At 41.9% G+C, this 20417-nt stretch overlaps 1 protein-coding gene across 8 annotated transcripts; it reads left to right on the top strand.

Moving 5' to 3' along the window:
* Nucleotides 1–425: 425 nt before the first annotated feature.
* Nucleotides 426–19250, top strand: LOC121598503 (fibulin-1). 8 transcript variants are annotated; one of them, XM_041925444.1, is made up of 17 exons: nucleotides 426–507; nucleotides 1904–2119; nucleotides 9782–10038; nucleotides 10117–10282; nucleotides 10536–10698; nucleotides 13529–13725; nucleotides 14050–14199; nucleotides 15260–15362; nucleotides 15523–15587; nucleotides 15888–16016; nucleotides 16390–16530; nucleotides 16632–16901; nucleotides 17173–17310; nucleotides 17404–17913; nucleotides 18257–18386; nucleotides 18474–18710; nucleotides 18860–19250. In XM_041925444.1, the coding sequence occupies exons 2-17, from the start codon at nucleotides 2032–2034 to the stop codon at nucleotides 19020–19022; spliced, it is 2907 nt and encodes a 968-aa protein (XP_041781378.1). In that variant the 5' UTR covers nucleotides 426–507; nucleotides 1904–2031; the 3' UTR covers nucleotides 19023–19250. The 8 variants fall into 8 exon arrangements, with proteins under 8 accessions (XP_041781378.1, XP_041781384.1, XP_041781377.1 ...); XM_041925450.1 differs by having other exon boundaries at nucleotides 434–538; nucleotides 10117–10249; XM_041925443.1 differs by having other exon boundaries at nucleotides 434–538.
* The last annotated feature ends 1167 nt before the right edge of the window (nucleotides 19251–20417 follow it).

The following is a 20417-nucleotide window of genomic DNA, read 5'->3' as shown; positions in this document are numbered from 1 at the left end:
CCGTCTCGTGCATTCCTCCCCTAAGCTGCAGGGCGCCAGTGGCGAGTGGAATTAATTCCGTTTGCTCTTTCAGCACACAGAATTGCCTACCAAATGCCCAACCAAATGTATGGCTCGGAAGATGCGCATAGCATTCATCACGACGGTGCGGGCCTCTTCAAGGCTTGGGCTTACCGCTTACCTGCTCCCGAGGTTTGCTAGCAGCCTGGCCGTCTGCTTTGACCTTTACAGTTTGTTTAACTTCACAAACATTATGCAGTCACAAGTTTTCCGGCGGGAAGCATGGGCCCGAAGGGCCCCCTAAAAAGGCAGGACAGGGGAAGCGTGTAGCATCATCCGCTTGGTGTGGCATCAGAACCCGTATCATTATCATAATGCAAACATCACTTCTATATATTGAGCAGACGAGCCTGCCGCGTGCCCAGCAGTGCAGTTTCATCCGGACCGTAATGCATGACGGTCGTGTCTAATCGTGTTTGTTAGTGGCAGCTCCAGCGCTTCTTCACAGTAAATTAAGAGCTCAACCTGAAGCGTTGAGGTGTGTGTGTGTGTGTGTGCTGCTGCAAGTGAACTTTATAAATCAATTAGCCCAGTCTTTAATCCGGTTTGTCGGTATTTATGTGCAATGGATCCAGTACGCAGTACTTTGATGTAACCTCGGCTAGGAAGATCGATGGCTAGCAACAAGGAGCAATGCATCTTAGGGCACTCTGGCAGCGTGCACGGGGTGTTTGTGAGCGGAGGAGCTCTCACAAAAGCCACTTAAAGTGACCGGGGAAGCTTTCAGGAATAGCGATAAATCTATTACTTTGCACTGGAACAGCTTGGTGCAGCAGTGCTGTCGTGTGTGTGAAAGCAAAAGGTGTGCACCACGCAACCACGGCACACATGTATGGGGCCAAGGTGGAACCGTTTTGATGCAGGAAGTGAAACAATGAAAAAAGGGAAAGAAATAGTTCCAAGGATCACTTTCAGTGCGGAGTGAAGTGCGTGACATGAACTGGAAACTACCAACCTTGACCGAAAAAAAGCAACAAAAAAAACGGACGGTTCCAACGGACTAATAGGGGCCACAAGCGGTTTAAAAGCGCTTTAAGACGGGTAGAAGAGCGATGGCCAAAGTGGTCCATTTTGTAGCACGACCATGTGTGCGTTCACGTGTGTGTGTGTGTGTGTGTGTTTGTCCAGGCGATAGTAAAAGTGTACGACGGTTCGCGTGCGGGTTAGTAGCACGGATCGAAGCCAATCCAGGATCAGCGCCCGTAGTGACACGAGCCATAGGCTCTAGCTCCGTGCGGAGTGCACAGTTTTCAAATTCGAGTTGACGGCAACCACCCCCAAAACGAGGGTTTTTTTTCCCTCTATTTCCAACAGGGACATATTTTCCCGCCCAATTTGTCAAATCGAATTCCAACGATTTGCCACGAAACAAATTTGCTTTGTGCCGGTTTTGGGGATCGTGTTTCGAGCTTATCCTCGCGTACATCTATTGCGAAAAGTGGGCAAACGATGATGATGATGATGATATGGATCGTGGTGTGGCAAATTGATTAGAAGCATGGTGGCGAACCAAACAAAACGGGCCAAAATCTCTGCCTCCCCAAAATAGTTGAAAGTGTTCAGCAAACTCGTGTGTGAGTGTGTGTGTGTGTGTGTGTGTGAGTGTTTGGCACAGTGTAAAGTGGCTGCTCTGTGATGGATCTAATTCCTACTACGGGCGACCTTTTTGCTGACGAAATTTTCGGACGCGATCCATTTTGACAGCTTTCTGACATGTCCCGGAGCATTTGCTCCTGGGGGAATTTTTCTACAACGGAAAAAGTCTCTTTTTTTTCTTTTTAACAGAAAACGCTAGTTGGTTTTGTTTTAGATGATTTCTTTCTTTTTTTGTTGTTGTTGTTAGGATTTCAGTTGAACTTTACGTAACGGACATAAAAGGGACAGTCAGTCAGATGATAGTGTGTTGTGTTGTGTGAAGTGGTGTAAATTGTGTGACTGTTAATATTTAGTCCTGCAGTAGCAGGGAAGAGAATGATCATAAAAGGACTGACGATGCGTGCAGCAATGTTGCTTCTGTTTTTGGGAGCTTTTGCACTGATGCAACCGAGCAATGGTGAAGGTACGATATATATTGGTATTTTATTTGCTTTCTGTTTTATACATTTATTTTTTAAAGTCTAAATGAAAAGCTAAGATTAAGATAATTGCTTGTGATAAACATCCCCTGAAAGGTTATGATTCAAGCTTTCTTACCAAAGTAAATCTACGATATTGCGAGCTGCCTACCGGAAGATATCCGGAATTTTCGCCATGGCGGACGAAGACACGCATGTACGCATGTTTTAAGGTCTAACTTCCAATTTAAATCAATTCCTCCTCAGTTTTTACGACAAAATTGTTGGAGTTTGTCCGGAAACATTCAATGGAACGGAGCTGAATGTCATTGCTTGCCGCTGGGAACTCGATGTTTGCTTCCTTATATATGTTTTTTTCATACTTCTCAGATACTATTTCACTGTTTGGCCAGTTGCATTGACCTTACAGTCAAGTGAAAGCAGCGATTTAGCCACTCGTTTCTCGGTTTTCATCTCAGAATCGTCGGCAATTCGGAACCGAGTCTTTCTTTCGATGCTCTAATTGTTGTATAAAAGTGCCGAGAAGTTGTAGATGTTGGAGTGGGCTTATTTGACGTCCTCAAACTACCGCACGGTGTCCGTTTCCGACGTGGCGTGGTGTCTTTCTTCGATCGCGCCCGCTTTTAAACGAAATTGTTTCACTTTTTTTTATCATTTCAGTTACAGTTTGACTGATATGGGTGTATTTAAATTTTGTCTGCTAACTCATAGGAATCTATAATTGAAAGAGCAATTATCGTTTTATTAGTACGGGTTAAGATACCCCCTTGAAACATCGAAAAAATTTGTCCAGTTTTTTTCAAATGCAAACGTTATTACAGGGCTTTCCAGGAGTACCCATAGCTGTGGTACACTTTATTGACTCCTTCCGTGAAATGAACTTAATCTAATGGGAATTGGACTCTATATCACCCTTGTTTGGCAAATCCAATAGGAATTTCCAAGAATCCTGTAAAAAAAGCGTGCCATAGACTCCAAATTCCAACAAATGAAGTTCACTTCCCAGTAGAAAGAGTAAACGAAGTGTCCTACAACTATGAGAACCCCTGAAAACCCCTGTAAATGTCGGAAGGAAATAATCACTAGCGCGAGAGTGGTTATACGTTATGAGATTATAAATAGGGCCACATATTTAAATACTAGCACGTTTGGGCATTGAAACTACACCTTGGTGATTATATTTCCTGCAAATTGTTCCGTAAGTTCCGCAGCAAAAAGAATGTTTTAAAACTTTGAAACAAGAATTGTAGGAATTGATCCATATTAATAGAAACGACTTATTCCCCCCCTGCATTATGTACTTTTAGCATCTCCATTTTATCCTCCATACCCATCTCCCCACGAAGGTGAATGTGCGGTGATATTTATTTGCTTTTATCGCTGTCTTCCGACGGCAACCAAACGCAGGCCCGGGCGGTGCGCTAATGCAATACGGCGTTATCGGCAGCATCCGCAAACAGTGCTGCACTTGGTTGCCGTGCTCTGGCAACGGAACTATTTTCTTAGCTGCCTTATCTTACGCTTGCTGCCCCATCGTAATCCGACGCGTAAACGGAACGTGCACGAAGGTGTTAGATAGTAAGTAAGCTGCATTTCGCTGCATTACTATCACGTATGCTTGCACCGGTGCAACGGTTGTGTGGCACCGCAACCACCCATCGACTAGGTAGAAATTAATACAATGGATTCTTTCCTGTATTTCTCATTACGGTTTAGGGTTTTAGGGGTTTCTTAAACAATTGGCACACTTTCTCGCCACTGTCTAAGCCGCAAAGTCGCAACGCATTGGAGCATTGTTGATGCTTTGAATCGTTGTAAGGGCATCATGTCAACAGCGTGTCGCTAGAATTTGATGCTAATATTTTCAAATAAATTGATAAATCTACTCACAATTATCTAACACACTCATTGGATCTAAAGACATAATTAATAGCTACAATTGCACCGCACCGCTCAACAACATGATTGTATCGAACTGAGGGAATGTGAGAGTGCGTGGAGTGGGAACAAATAAACCTCAAGCCATGTCTACATTGGCGTACGTGATTAATGTACATTACACGTGGCACACCTGGTGCCCATCGTGTGGTGGCCTGGCGGACTAAACTGCTCCAGAACCCAGAACACCCCATTGCCGTGCCATCGGGGGCACATAATAGAGCAATTCGCATGAAGCTCCGACTAAATGGAAAAGGGCGAAATAGCGGGTGGGCGAGTGGGCGACAAATTGAAATCGTTTCATATCGTTACGTTTATTGACTTAGAAATCGGTAATTGAAAAACACAGCAGCAGCAGCAGCAGCAGCATAGCGAATTATTTATGAGAAGGATTTAATTATTCATTTTGAGCATTACCAACGGCCATCCAGCTCGTGTGCGAGTCAGGGAGAGAATGGGCGTGGGGTGTGGAAAGGAAGCGGAAGCCATGGAACAGCAGTTAAGAACAGTTTCTTGTGTGTCCAAATGGCACCTTTTACCCGTACATCGCACCACGGTGTGAGAAGTTCCAGTTCAACAGCGTGCAGCAAGGTGCTGTGCGCATGTAAAAGGTTAAATTTTATTAACCATAAAATATATAACCCGCAGAGAAGCTTTTCATATGGGCGAAACGAGCATGAAAAGCGTGCGCTAAGGTGTGTGTACGTGTGTGTGTGTGATAGTTCACAGGATTCAAAAGCCAGACCCCGCTCCCGCTCCGGAAGTCTTTCACTTTCGTGAAGCAGATGGTTTAATTTAATTTTCCGTACGAATGTATGTGGCATGTTTTGCAGATGTAAAGCATAAGCGATGGCGCTACGGCTCTACTACTGCCGTAATAATTTTGACGGGTCGTCTGTGGAAACGGTGCTTTTTGGCAGGACCCACACACACACTTGTGTGTGCGCGCGATAGAATGCATCTGACAGTGGAAACTGCGGCAACTTTTGCGGCACCGCAGTACACACTGCACTGCACAGCCTGCAGTTTGCACTTCCGTCGCTGCCGAAATGAGTGACGAATGATAGCCGGAATTAGGTACTACATCCGCCTGTATCGATATCCGGGGGCTCTTGAAACACGAAGTGGAGTGGCGCTCGAGTGGAGTGTTATAAATAATTGATTTAATTTATAAAATAATATACATTTATCAACCGCACCGCCAAGCACCGGCCGGTGTAGCCGGCGGGGGATGGTGGATTGGCGAGCGGTTGGTGGTGTTGTGATTTTTACGTTTTGTTTTATTAATGTTCCCGGGACCGGGGAGGAGTTTTTTATGGACGTGACATGTAGACAAGGGGACCATCACGACCCGCCGTGTGCAATTAATTTCTACTGATTGCTGTTTTCGAACTGAATGTTACTTGCTCCAAGGGGGTGTCGTTTTATTTTGTATTTCGTCGGTGCTGTTTTTTATTGTTATGTCTGTGTGTGTGTGTGTGTGTGTGTGTGTGTGTGTGTGTGTGTGTGTGTGTGTGTGTGTGTGTGTGTGTGTGTGCTGATGATGATGGTCATCACTTTATCATAAAAGTAGTTAATTTGTGCGGGGGATAAATGGATGAGGGGTAAAGACTACGAAAATAAAGCACAGCAGAGCAGGATGGAACAGTGTGATGCTTTTAATTTCAATTCGATAAAATAGAGTATGGCAGCATTATAGTTTACAGCGTAAAATAGTTTGCTAGACTCGCCATTAAAGCCATTATGCAAAATGATAAAGGGATTGACCATCGTGTTTAGTTGACAGCTGAGGTTCCATGTGTAATTATGCGATTTAATATTAATTTTATAGATTAATAGGGTTGATTATATGTTTATCGAGTAACATTGTTTGCCATGATGTTTTAAGCATTATCTATAGAAGGATTGGCGTGTTTTGTCTTACAAATTAGACCACGGAAATGCTTGTGTCTCATATTTTAATCTCAAAATTTATCAACTGAGCTTTATTGTCTATTTTCAGCTGAAAGTAAATGTACATTTCCGTTTCCCAGTTTTTCTCCAAAGCACTGCTATGTATAGAAATTATTGAATTCTTTGCCTGTCAAATTAATAAATATGACAGTTGATGGACTCAACTAAACCACAAGCTTATAAAAAAATCTTTAATGGTGCATCAAGATAAAAATGATTAGGGTAAGTGTACCAATTGTGGCTATAGCACCAATTATGGCTGTAACGAACACTATTTTCGCTCTAAAACAGTCTATTTGCATTCTAAAACCACGGAAGGATTTTTCATTTCAAATATGAATTTTTTTTACACATTTGTGCTTCATTAGCTTTATGCTGGTTACTTCCGTTTGTTGAGTATCACCCTTTTAAATTGTGTTGCCAAGATTTTTGGTATATTTACTATCTTGCTAAGAGTATCACAGTAGGATATTAGCGATTTTCAAACACCTTACCATAATTTTATCGCAAAATCATCATTTTGGTGCAAAATATTAGTTATTTAACGACTTCTTATCAAAATTTACCATTATTTCATCGAAAATATGCCTTTTTTCCGTATGTCCATTATTGATACAACTAACCTTCGGTGTACCAAATATCGCAGTATGCTATGGATGCTTTGTTGACAACTGTCGTTTTGGTCGTGGCGCATAGTTTAAAAGTGAATAAATCGGGGTTCCTTGTTGTTATTTTCGCAATATAAAGTGTTATTTTGTGTTTTAAGCATCATTTTCTTGTAAAATGTACAACATCGAATAAGTTTCATCTAAATAATGCATATGAAAAAAGGTGTAATCTGAACGCCGCTCGTGTCGTACTGTTGCCAAGTGCGCTCCTGTTCTTCTCTGATCGATAATTAGAGCATAATTGACCAGAAGTATCTTCAAGATAGTTGGGCAATGGCAACGATTCTAATGCAAACAAGCCTCCGTGACTTGCGCTCCTCTGTGGCTCGTACTGAAACGGTAGCTAGCTTCGGAATAGCTTCCAAATGAAGGAATATGAAGAATTCTCAGGAGATATAAAGTGTGTTCAAATACGGTGTTATCGGTAGAATAAGTCCCTAACATTTTAGAAGAACTTGTTTCAGCCACAGATATAACAGTGGAGGGAGGTAAATTAATGTATCGCCCCATCAATTGTGCGATTAATTGAGCGTGGATATCAATACAAATAGTGATACAAAACGGAGATATGAAACTGTTAATATTACTTATTTAATGGTGTTCACTTACTAATTTACCTGCAGTGAACTTATTACTACTTGATTTGAGTTAAAACAATGTCACAAATTGATTTTTGGTCTACATATCCACGAGTTTTGGCCTACAACCTCAATTGGTACAGCTATGGCAAACTGCTAGAAACACTATAGCCATAATTGGTAACTAGAGATGTATTTTTAATCGAAATTTTCTATTGTTTCGTTACTACTCTCGTGTTCTACACATTATAGGCCTCTAGAAAACATATGGACTTTTGAAATTTTACCCAAATTTTAATTTGTAAGTAGCAGTAAAATCGGTATCTTGATGACATAATATAGCCATAATTAGTACACTTACCCTACTCTTTAATGTAATAATTCACTAAGGAAATTTGAAGTTCAATTAATTCTCAGAGTTATTCAACAGCGTAATAATCTGAAATATCTCCTAAAATGCCTGATCATCTCTTACACAATAAACACAATAAAAGCAAGCAATAAAAGTAAAGGCTTTCCTGATGCTTGGTGTGATATTGTCCGGAAGCCTGTTAAAATAAAGTGCATTCCCCGTTTTGTGCTGCTCGTTATTAAAGGATATTTGGGATCAATGTTCGTGTATCGCAAACCCTTGCTGCTGTTTGCTTCCTCACTCACTTTCGGCAGCGAGATTAAACCTCCTTTCAAACGCTGTCGATGGTGGTGGTGATTGTCAGACATTTTTTGCTCTTATATTGTTTTTCTTTCTTTTTACTCCCCGCCAACCAGTAAAGTGGCAATTATTGATTTTTTAATTTAATTTGTTAATACCTTTCACGATCAGAGGGGTGAACCAGTCAGCAAAATGGTTATTTTTTTGCCAGAATCTTTTAATCAGAAATTTAAACAGCATGTTTTCCCTTTTTTCAACACTTCTCAGCAATTTTTTTTGGTCACATTCTGTTGCAGTTTGCCATGCGTAATTTATATCTTTTAACGAAAAAATTGAAAGCAATTTTTCGTTTATTACATCACGTTTATACTCCAATAAATTACTGCTATTCTGCTGAACACTGTGTGATTGCATGGGATTCATGGCTTGGTTGTGGCTTTAAATGTTATGCCATAACGTTGCAACCGATGGCATTATGACTTAATCAAATAAATGTTCATAAAATGTGTCAAAATTATTATGATTGCTGAAAACCCACGTAGGCAATTTTAAAATCTAATCTTTCACAACACTTTACATACAAATATCGTGCTCCAGATAACATCGCAATGTTTAAAATACAAGCATTAATTATTACCGCAATAATAAGCAGCTACATTCAGCCCTCCAATTTGCCAACTTCTCAAACCCCATTCCCAGGCAGTGAAATTTCATTCGCAGGAAGCTGACAAAAGAGGTATTCACTTTCCCAGCAGAAGCTGGTGGGAATGAAATCGCAAACCTCGCATACGTGCATCGATTGCATAATCTCATACCCTCCTCCGCCGGCCAAACATCCCAGGGCCACGGGGGTGCTGCATCTATTATTTACCTTCGATTTCATTATCAAGCGGCTCGCAGGCGCCGAGGAAGCAGGGCCGAAGAAATCGAAACCATTTCTATTATAATTACTATCGATCCGATGGTACGATGTGTGAAAATACCTACCTGTATGGAACGCCTCGATTTCACCTTTGCAACGGTCCGAAGGTAAAGAATGCCCCCCTCATTCCATATCGGATGCCAGCATCCACTCAATGCTATAACAGATGATGTCGGGTCGGTTCCGGGCTGCCCGGTAGTTGGTAGTGAGCACAGAAATGTAATTCTTACCTTCCCGAAAAAAAGTGACTTATTTCTGTAATAGATACATAAAACTAAGACCATTCTATTACGGAAGGGGATTTTATTTCTGTTGGTGCTTCGGGTGGGTGCTGCATTATTTTATAGCAGCCCCCATGGGCCGGGTTGCATTGAGAGCTGCAGGTTGCTCGCAAATGCAATCTATGCAATGCCAGTGCCAACCCAATTGTTCGAGCACCCGTAAGTCGGTGTACCATAGGTGAGAAAATTGATTCATGACTCGTTTCCGTCACTGTTAGTGGGTCGCTGAAAACCGACCGAGAACATTTCCGGTAATTGGATTCGAGCATTTTACTGCACGAAGCACCACTAACCACTGTGGCAAGGGCAAGGCGTTCGTTTACTGTTTGGTGTTTTCGATGAAAGGAATCAATAGCGGGCACAATATCGGGCGGTAAGAATGTACTTTGGCAGCGCTCGGGGAATGAGCAGGTTTAATGGTGATAAGATGGGGTTGTGTTGTGTTGAAATGAGGAGTTAATGTTGCCCATGGTGAATGGATGTTTTATAAAATCTTTATGACTTCATTGTAGCTGTTAGATATTGTAGTTATGTTGAGGATTCTTTTTTTAATGATTTTTGAACATGTACAGTACATTTTTAGATAAATTTTACTTGTTATTGAACAATAAAACTTCAGTTAATACAAAATAACGACATTTTTCCATTCACCAGCGATTGCAATCGAACAGATCCTGTCGCTGTGCTGCCAGGAAGGCGAAGAGTGGGGCCTGCAGAGCCGCACCTGCTCGAGCTTCAACAAGTCACTGGAGCTGGTACCGGCTGGGCTGCACGGGCTGTGCCTGTCGACCATCGAAATCTGCTGCTCGAAGCAGCACAAAATCTACCAATGCACAGCTGGCCAGATAGCGGCCCGCCAGGGTCTCAGCTGCTCGCTCAAGGGTGACCATTCCGGGTCGGAGTTTTACACGGTAGGCACGGTTTCCACTGGGCAGACCCGGGCCCCCCCCAAAAAAAAGGATACATAATCAAATTTCTAACCTCGGCAGGATTGCTGCGAAGCGTGCAAAATTGGGCTGGTGGTTGGCTCGAGCGCTAACAAGTGCTCGGTGGAACCGTTCGCCTTCGGAAGCCCCTGGGACGAGATCTATGACGCTTGCTGCAACGACATCAAGAAAGAAGGTGAAATCATACTCCTCAGTGGCAACGATGAGCGTGAGTGTTTGTTTGCACGTGTTTTTTTTTGGCCACACCTTTGCTTCTCTGTTGTTGCGGTTGCGGCACCTGTTTCGATATTGCCCCGTTTTAAATTCCCCTTCTTTACATGCTCCCTATTTTGCGGGGAAACAGTATTTTTGCACCGAAAAGCTAGTCTACATTGGAGCGGACTGCGTCTGTTTCGATCTTGTTTTTTTTTCTTTTCTTTTTCTTTTTTGTTCGTTGGGGATTTGATTTCTTCCTTCACCAGAGAGCTTATGTGAGCAGTTTCCGTCGATCTGCTCGCAGGTGTGCGAGAACGTCGAGGGCGGTTCGTATGTGTGCAAGTGCCATCCCGGGTACGAGCTGCTGGACGACAAGAAAACCTGTGCCCTGGTTTCGGACGAGGATAATGAAACGGTTGAGCGTAAAGGGTAAGTCGGACCAGGGATAGCAATGGAATCATCCGAAAAGATCAGCTTGCAAGGTAATGTACTACTAGACTAGAATGTACTAGCAGGTATTTTAATTAATGTAATTATGAAATGAAGATGGTTTTAGATGCAATAAGTGTAAATTGGTTGAAATTAAATTTGACATAATTCTACTATCTTATAGAAGGCAGATGAGTCAAACAATTCAGTGAAAAAGGAACTTCTCAACTTTGGAGTGTCAGAATATCGTGTTATGAAATACAGAAATACAATCAGCACGTGCTAAAGTAATTTTAAAGATTTTTTAAAGAAAGGATTGGCATTTTATTCATAAGCTTTTGATGTGAAAAAATTGCATTTTTAATTAAAACATCCCTCGACAAACACGAAGCATGTGTAAGAAATATCTAGCAAAAGTGTGCAAGTTTAAAATAACTATTTCAGAAAATTACTTTTTATTATTTTTAGAACGAGTAGGGATCTATGCGAATTTAGTACATCAGACATTAAACTAAAGCTCCACTCTGTTTAGTATTGTTTTTCAAAACTTTAGGAAGATTTGCTTTCCTTGTTCTTTCTTCTAGTACATTTTTACAGTGAAACTTGTCTTGCTTGCAGACCATAACCCTTGCACAAATATTTAAATATTCAGAACCTATTTTGTATTGTTTTTTTTTTAATGAACAAATAAGTATTTCTATCCAAGAATTTACTTTGTCCACAATAATAGTCTTACAGGGTTTTCGAGGATTATATAGACATGTTCAGCGAGTTGTAGATTCGTTCAGGCATATAATAGACTCTTTCCGCGAGATATAGAATTGTTCGGAAGTAGGTGTAGACATGTTCGGTTATACTGTAGAGCTGTCACTTTCGTACCCCTTGGACTGCAAGTTGGATCATTCTCATCAGAAGGTAAACAAACGATTTTCGAAAAAATATGCTTTTTTCAACTAATTTATGTATTAAGCAGCTTGGAGAATGATTATTAGCTACTTTTAGGACTTTTAAGAAAGAAAAATTGAACCCTGCGGCACAGTGTGTAAACAAAACAAATGATAGCTCTACAGAATCGCTGAACATGTCAACGCCTACTTCCGAACAATTCTATATCTCGCGGAAAGAGTCTATTATATGCCTGAACGAATCTACAACTCGCTGAACATGTCTATATAATCCTCGAAAACCCTGTATTTTAAAACACAAATGCTGTTTAATCAAGCAAAATGACGACAATTAGATACATACGCAATAATGAACACTATAAATACATAAAATTCGTCTGATACTTCTGTACAGTCTATGCTAATCTAGTCTAAAGCAAGTTTGCGGAGGAATCATAGTTTACTTGTTAAAAATAAATTGAACTGCAATTTTTAGGGAATAATTATTAAAATTTTAAATACCAGCTGTTTCATTTTTAGGTTGGAGAGTTTTAGAACGCCTGGAGAATATTTTTGACAATATTTTTTCGTTGTCTAAACATTCTTTCAATGTTATTCGAAACATTATTGTTTATTTCTTGTACTTGTGTACCTTTATTTATTTTCCTCTTATCCTATAGTCTATACAAATACTGCGCAAGTATAAGCTGTCAAATTGTACAGATGAACTGTCGCTTATTGATATGGGTACACGTTGTTGATGCAACAAAAACACTTATCCTTCTTGGAACAATACATTATTTATATACAAATACTGCTTTCTAGTTAACATGTCCCTGATAACTAGGCATCTTTAGAGCAAATGTGTTCATGCATGTTTGGATTTAAAAATAAATACCAATCAAATATTGGCATTATAAAAACATTCAAATTGTTATAAGTTCTTATCTGTATGATAATTCCAGAGTTTAGACATTTACATAATTGTTCTCCTTACCAAAGTGTACCACATTTGTTCGTTGTTAGTTAGCGCTTTTATTGTTGACTAATCCTACAGAAGTCCCGTGAGCCGGTCTCATGGTACAGTCGTCAACTCGTACGACTTAACAACATGCCCGTCATGGGTTCAAGCCCCAAATAGACCGTGCCGCCATACGTAGGACTGACTATCCTGCTATGGGGGGAAATCAATAAGTCACTGAAAGCCAACCCCACAAGTGTGTTGGCAGGCCTTGACCGGCATCGGTTGTTGAGCCAAAGAAGAAGAAGAAGAATCCTACAGAAGCCTCCAATGAGCATGGTTGATTGATCGATCATAGTAGTAAGATATTCAGTTCGGCGTATTCAGGACTAGCTTCAGTAGGCTCTACAGTTAACGGGTATTAAGTAAAGCCATATATTTTACCAGATTCTACAACGCTGGACGATATCTTTCTTCATCCCTATTATATGATCCATTTGATAGTCATATTTAAACCATATGCTTTAGTAAAGGTTTTGATCCTCTGAGAAGAAATCTATACTTTGAAAATTATTCTAAAATCACAAAATCAACATTTATATAATTTATTAGGAAATAAAAAAAATGATTTAAAGGATTTTTCCTTGGACTGGCCAAGATTCTCAATATTCGTGGTTAGTGAATTTATAATGTTACGTTACTATATTTTTCCATGATTGAAACTAGTGGAAACATAATTATCCGTTGACATGAACATGTGCTTTAATGAGTAAATCATAAAAATGTTTTCATTAGTTCGATTATCACTCCGTCGTACAATAATACCTTTATTGTTGAAACCCTCACTCGTGTGTCAAAAGCACTATAGAAATCGCTAATTACAATTGGTATAACAGTGCGTAATTATATTATCACTCCATCACTCGGCACTCCTATGCACCACTCACAATTACTCTTTTTGCACGTTCGACTTTCCGACTTTCAGCTGTGATGCCGGCTTCAAGCACAATAAGCGCACGGACAAATGTGAGGATGTGAACGAGTGCGAAACGGGCGAGGCCACCTGTAACCCGGACAGTCAGGTTTGTCGAAACACACGCGGAAGCTTCCTGTGCGTTGATGTCGTCCTTCCGGACATTGCTTGCGACCCGGGCTACACACCGAAGAATGGCAAATGTGAAGGTAGGTTCTACTCATCCAGTCACGGCCCGGAAACGGAAAAGAACTGCTTAACGCTTCTCGTTAGCCGTAGAAGTGAAACAAAACAGTGAGCGGGGGGAATGGGAAAGCCACCCACCCCCGCCTAACATATCCTGCTGTGTGAGCAGCTCCTTCTTCAAATGTCTGAATTAGTTTCCCCGTGCGGCTGTGTCACACATAATGTGTCACACCAAAAGTGTATTTCATCGTGCACCATCCTGCTTGCGCTTGTGCCACCCCTCACAGTACACTGAGGTTTGTTTGTTCTCTCGCTTTCTGGGTGTTACTTTCTAATGCCGGCGCTAGATGTGAACGAATGCCTGGAGCAGTTGGACGCTTGCGACCGGGAGCGGCAACACTGTCTCAACGGACGTGGCAACTATTCCTGCCTGCCGAAGGCGGTCACCATGTGCCAACCGGGCTTTGCTTACAACGTGAGCTTGGGCGTATGCGAAGGTTTGCCTGCTTTCTTCATCATCATCTCTTTGCTTTTCACTTGCTGTCTGGTGCCTTGGCTTGATGCTGTGGTGTAGGAGATCACTTCACCAATGCATGCTTAGCTTGTTTCGCGTTTTACTTATCTCATAGCCGTCTTAGTGCTAGTATCATATTGTACAGTGATGGACACATTCGTAGCATAGGTGATGGGATTTAGCTGGGGAATAAAGTGTTCAGCTCTTCGCATTTAAAGCGAGTTAAATAAACAGTCGCAATTTAAGACGTTAAATATTAGTGTAGCAGCCGTTTGGTATTTTAATAAAATAAATAATCTCGATAAAGATTCAGATTATTATTTTGCAACAAAGTTTATACTTAAATTAAGTAAACATTATATTTTAAGAATACTACTACAATGGAGCGCCGTTCATCCGGGCTCATCGGGACTTGACCTTACCCGGATGTGCGAGTTACACGGATAATGAATCAAAGAATATATTTAAGCACCAATTCTTGATTTTTGTTTGAAATTTTTCTTATGTATTCATACAAATTATCAGATTTTTATTATCTTTATGTTTTTTCCAATTAGAATATTTGAAATTTGCAATGAATTATAGTGTTTTTTGTTATGACAATGTGCTCTGATAGCCATTTTTTTCAAATATTCTGCTCAGAACGCAGTGTCACCTTTGTATTGAACTGTCATTTCTCAGCAGCACGGATAAACGGATAGCCGGATAAAAGGTACCCGGATAAACAGCGCTCCACTGTACTGCATTAACTCCGTATCAGAATCATACCTCCAAGAATCACACATTATATTTAATAATTTTAATCATTACAATAACTAACCATCATCTGTCCATCACTGTACGCTCATATTCATAAAGTTTGCTAACCTGATAATGGTCGCCAGATAAAAAGATGTAGATGATCCGAACAAAAAAATCCTCCCGAGATACATTCAATTAACTTTTTTTTTTCGCTACGGTACACCACGACACTACACTCTTAATGCAACATGTTTCCTACTTTGTCTCAATCAATCGGCCCGGATCCCCCGACCCGCATGCAGACGTCAACGAGTGCGAGGAGGACGGTGCCTGCGACGAAGGATACCGTTGCGTCAACATCGAGGGCTCGTACGAGTGTATCGCGGTGGTGAAGAATTATCCAACGTACGTGCCCTTGTTAGTTCGTAAGCTCGTCGCGAAAAGTTTAACTTTGAAACTGTTTGGCGAAGGAAAATGTACTAACGTTTACTGTTCCGGTTTTTTCCCCCTTTTGCTTATACGCTTCGGATTGGAACCATTCCGCCCCAACAAACCAACCCAACAGCCCGGCAAGAAAGAAGGTGGAAACGTGTACGCCCGGTTTCCGGCGTCATAATGATCAGTGCGTGGGTAAGCCCTCTCTATGATATGAATTGTCTTCTTTACATCCGAGCCCTGCGTTACACTGCCGTGGGAGAAATCCCATCTTACGTTCGATATACCTGTATCTGGAGTATATCGTACTTGAACTCATTCCGAGAGAGATGAGATCCAATGTGTAATTGGTGTTATCCTTTCATGTTGTTCACGTCAAGTTGCTATTACCAAATGCTCTGAAGTCGTTCGCAAATCGATTTCAGATCATCTTACTAACTTGCCCCAGTTATTGATCGACATTTTCTTTCCGTTTTCCATTTCATCTACTTGCAGATATTGATGAGTGTGCGGCCGATAGGAACGCGTGCGACAGTAATCAAGTCTGCACGAACGAAATCGGTGGTTTCAGGTGTGATTGTAAAATTGGATTCAACCTGGATACCGTTACGAATGCGTGCGTCGGTAAGAAAATGTGTTGAAAGTGTGGGTGTTGCTTTTATGTTTCTCTTTGGTGTTCTGCTTTAGCAGGGAGTGGATACAATTATTGGAGGATTTACATTGATTTTAAAGCTGCTCGCAAAGAAAGAGATGTAAGAGATAGAGCCTTAAAAGAGCTTACATTCTTTGAGTTGTTATAATGAGTCTCAAAGGTTCTCAATCTAGCGTTTGTAGGAAAAGCTTAGAAATTTAATTCAGAAAATCTGCGCAATTTGACAAAACTGTGTGAATTGAATCGTTACGCTTGCTGCTTTAAACCGAGCAGTGGGAATGGAGATTGAACGCTGGAGTAATCACTTGACCCAATTGACCTAATTAACGCCATTTATCACCACAGACATCAACGAGTGTCAGGTGAACGCCCACGAGTGTCTGGAGACGCAGCGCTGCGACAATACGATCGGATCCTACACCTGCATCCGGCTGCAAAGCTGCGGCACTGGCTACACGCTTAACGCGGAAACGGGCCACTGTGATGGTGAGTGCGGCAGGAGGGCAGCCAATGCATCTCCCTTCCCGGAACCGCAAACTAACTTTCGCACACACCACCGTGTGCATCTTCACCTCCAAACCAAACAGATGACGATGAGTGCGCGCTGGGACGTCACAACTGTCGGCCGCCGTTCGAATGCTTCAACACCAAGGGCTCGTTCCGCTGCCGTCAGCTGTCGAGATATCACACGCTGACCAGTACGTCCACATCGACCACGACCAGCACTACCACCGTGCGGCCCTCGTACAATCCTGCTGGGTACGGCCACTATCCGGCTTCGCGATACTCTTCCTACCAGCCGCAGCTGCCACCGTGCGGCATCGGATTCGAGCGGAACAGTGCGGGAGCGTGTGTTGGTAAGTGCAGCACAGCGGATCGTTTCAACGGTTGATTCCGAAATTCTGGACACAATTTAAAATCATACTCTTTGTCAATCTCGCTTGCAATGCTGCCGATGTACTTGTGGGGTGAATATAACACAGCAATAAATCCTTAGCCGTCGTCTACTTTTCACGCCCTAGGCATGCAGTGCTGTACATAAGCTAGCCTTATTTATGGTCACAATTACTAACTTACTTTTTACCCTTTTGCACTCATCGCTTGGCTGGTGAACCGACGCTAACCCAGATATTGACGAATGTGCCCGTGGAGCTAGCTGTCATCGCCATCAGCAGTGCATTAATACGAATGGATCGTACCGCTGCCGGGACCTGTTGACCTGTCCCGTGGGATATCGCGTGAACGATGACATTACGGAGTGTCTAGGTGAGCCGGGTTGGTAAAGGGAATTCACTTTCACGCCGTTAATTCAATTGTAAATGCCATGCAATGGTTACTACTTCTTCTTCTCCTCCAAAGACATCGACGAGTGTGCTACCGGCGAGGCACTGTGCGGGCCGGATCAGACGTGCAAAAACAAGAAGGGAGGCTATGTGTGCGTCTGTCCGCCGGGGCATATGATTGGGCGGAACAAGCGGTGCGAGGATATAGATGAGTGTGCGATGCACGGCTCGAAGGTGTGCCAGCAGAACTCGAACTGCGTCAATACGATCGGCTCGTACCGGTGCGACTGCAAGGAGGGCTTCAAGAATGGGCCGAACGAGATGATCTGCACGGATGTGGACGAGTGCAAGGAGATCCCGGGGCTGTGCCATCAGCGCTGCCTGAACTACTGGGGATCGTACCGGTGCGGGTGCCATCCGGGCTACAGGATAAGCTACAACAATCGCACCTGCGACGATGTGGACGAGTGTGAGGAGTACAAGTCGGCTAATTTGTGCGTGGGAATTTGTGAGAATACGCCCGGCTCGTACAGCTGCCGGTGTCCGCATGGCTACAAGCTGGGAGCGGATGGAAGGAGCTGTATTGGTGAGTAAATAACAAATCTCAATCAGATTTTGATTCCAACAGACGAAGCTGAATGGAAGCTTAACAATCAGCTCGTTGCCGTCGTTTGACTTCAATAACAAATTCCTTTCAATAACGAATAGGCTACGAAGAATATTGGAATTTTGACTTCCTTTTAGTTGCTCGCTAGTTTCCATGCTCGATTTGGGATTTTACGCTACCATCAATGACTTCAGTTTTGTGAATTTCCCATTTACTTAATTAAGATTTTATCGGTCGGTGCTTTTCAAATGTCCTCACATCTTTTTCCCGTTCCATTTTCACCAATGATTCACCAATTCTAACATTTCACTCCATCGCACAGATATCGACGAGTGCGAAACAGGGGATGTATGCAGGGGACGCCAGGATATATGCACCAACATCGGTGGAAGCTATCGCTGCACAACCATCGACTGTCCCTACGGCTACAAACACGATCCAGATCGTCGAAAGTAAGTTGAATTTTTTTTGTCGATGATAGCAACCATCTATTGCAGCTTCGTTACTATGTGTTACTAACGTTTTTTTTTGCATTGCAGCCGTTGCGAGCGGAGCAATAAATACTGCAATACCGGGGACATGGAATGCTTGCGCCGACCCCACTCGTACTCGTACAATTTCCTAACGATCGTGTCGAACATTTTAATACCACCGGAGGGGCGCGGCCTGTTCACACTGACCGGTCCATCCCACTTCCAGATGATCGACTTCGATCTGAAGCTGGTTTCGGTCGATGCGGCACCGCATGTGAAGCCGGTCGATATTCACTACTTTGGGTAAGTGGGACCGGGAAGGGGTTTTAAATATTGCAACAGACGTGGAGAGCATTCGCGAACTTTCGCTTTGCAAATTGTACTTTAAATCTAACAAAAAAGCCTTTTTTATTACCTTCCGCTCAAATGTTTACCCTTTTGTTTCGTTTCAGGCTGGAAAAAAGAACGAACAACGCACAGCTAAATCTGAAGAAAAGCATCGAAGGCCCGCAAGACATCGAGCTGGAGTTGAGCATGAGTGTGTTCCACAACGGTGAGCTGTACGGTACCAATGTGGCGAAGCTGTTCCTGATGATATCGGCGTATGAATATTAAAGCTCGCGTGCGTTTGTTTACCATCGGTGAAGCTTCAATTCACCCGCTTCCTCCCCGGCAGTGGTTAAATATTACATTCTTACTTTAGCATTCTTTTGCTCAGTGCGATTGGGGCAGGCTAGTGGGACGGCAGTAGACCCATTCGGAGCGTAAGATTGGCCAGTGTTTCCGTGTGAAATTGAAGACCGTATACGAATTGAATAAATATACAACCTTATAAACACACCAGATAAAGTTTATGCCGCGGACTTTTAAATGTATTCCGTAAATGTAGATGAAGGTATAGATTGTTGAGCAAAAGGTGCTAAAATCAGTGAAAGACTAAAGTTAAACAATTTACAGGCTTCACAACATGCTCTTCTCGGTAAGTCATGACTTAAATATCATTCAACTTTTGCATTTGTCTTACAAATAATGATACAAGAACACAATTATGGAAAGAGTCTGCTTGTTTGTGCAGCACCAATATTACAGTCAAAACTCAATAGTTAAACCCTTTCTTTCTAGCCTTCTTTCTAGGTACGCTTTGAAGTTATTTGGATGACAATGAAATTTTATAGCTCGTATGTACATAGCTTTTTTCCTATCTTGGAGCATTTTTTGCGCGACTCCCTATGGGATTTGAACCGTTACATGGACATGAGGACATTTCGTATGTTTTGGAATTGATTAATAAGGAAAGAAGTTTAAGCAACACACAGGAATATTCTTTTAAAATGATAAAACTGAATGATATGAATCAAGTTGTGACAAGACAGATCATATGACAAAACAATATTTTTCACTTAGTAGCAACCCAATTGACATTTTCCAGCACGAATAATCGGGAATTCGAGCAAATTCCCTTAAACTGGAGCCTTAAACTTCCCTTAAACTGCACCAGTCTAAGGGAATTTAGAAAAAGGCTTTTCAACTCAACTGTAATGCGGCTTTTTCGTTGTTTTCTTCTATATTCGCTCGGAAATTATGTTTTCTATCGTTATTCACACTGTCATGTAGCCATTTTATACTTAAATAATATCCATTTTTTATAAAATAACGTCGCACAAAATTTGTTTTTGTTTTTCATAAAAAATCAAATCAACAAATGTAAAATGAGCTCGACGGCGTCGTTCATCGATAGAAGAAAGTCTAATTTACGAACTCACCAAATCTTAGCGCTTTTAACACACTTGATCACACACCAATCCACAATTTCAGGCGTATCGAGTACTAATCGAACAGATATGGAAAAACATTATCGAGCAAATGTCACTTGGGAAGTTAAGCAAGTCTCAATACAGGGGTTTTCGGAGGTCTTCTGGGATTCTTTCATGGCTCTTTCTGATAGGAAATGAAGTTTATGTGATAGGTATTGGAATAGTACCCTTTTTGGACAAATCTAATAGTATTTTC

The sequence above is a fragment of the Anopheles merus genome, chromosome 3L (genome assembly GCF_017562075.2).
Source record: "Anopheles merus strain MAF chromosome 3L, AmerM5.1, whole genome shotgun sequence".
NCBI lineage: Eukaryota > Metazoa > Arthropoda > Insecta > Diptera > Culicidae > Anopheles > Anopheles merus.
Note: the sequence above shows the minus strand (reverse complement) of the source record. Positions and strands in the feature narration are given on the sequence as shown.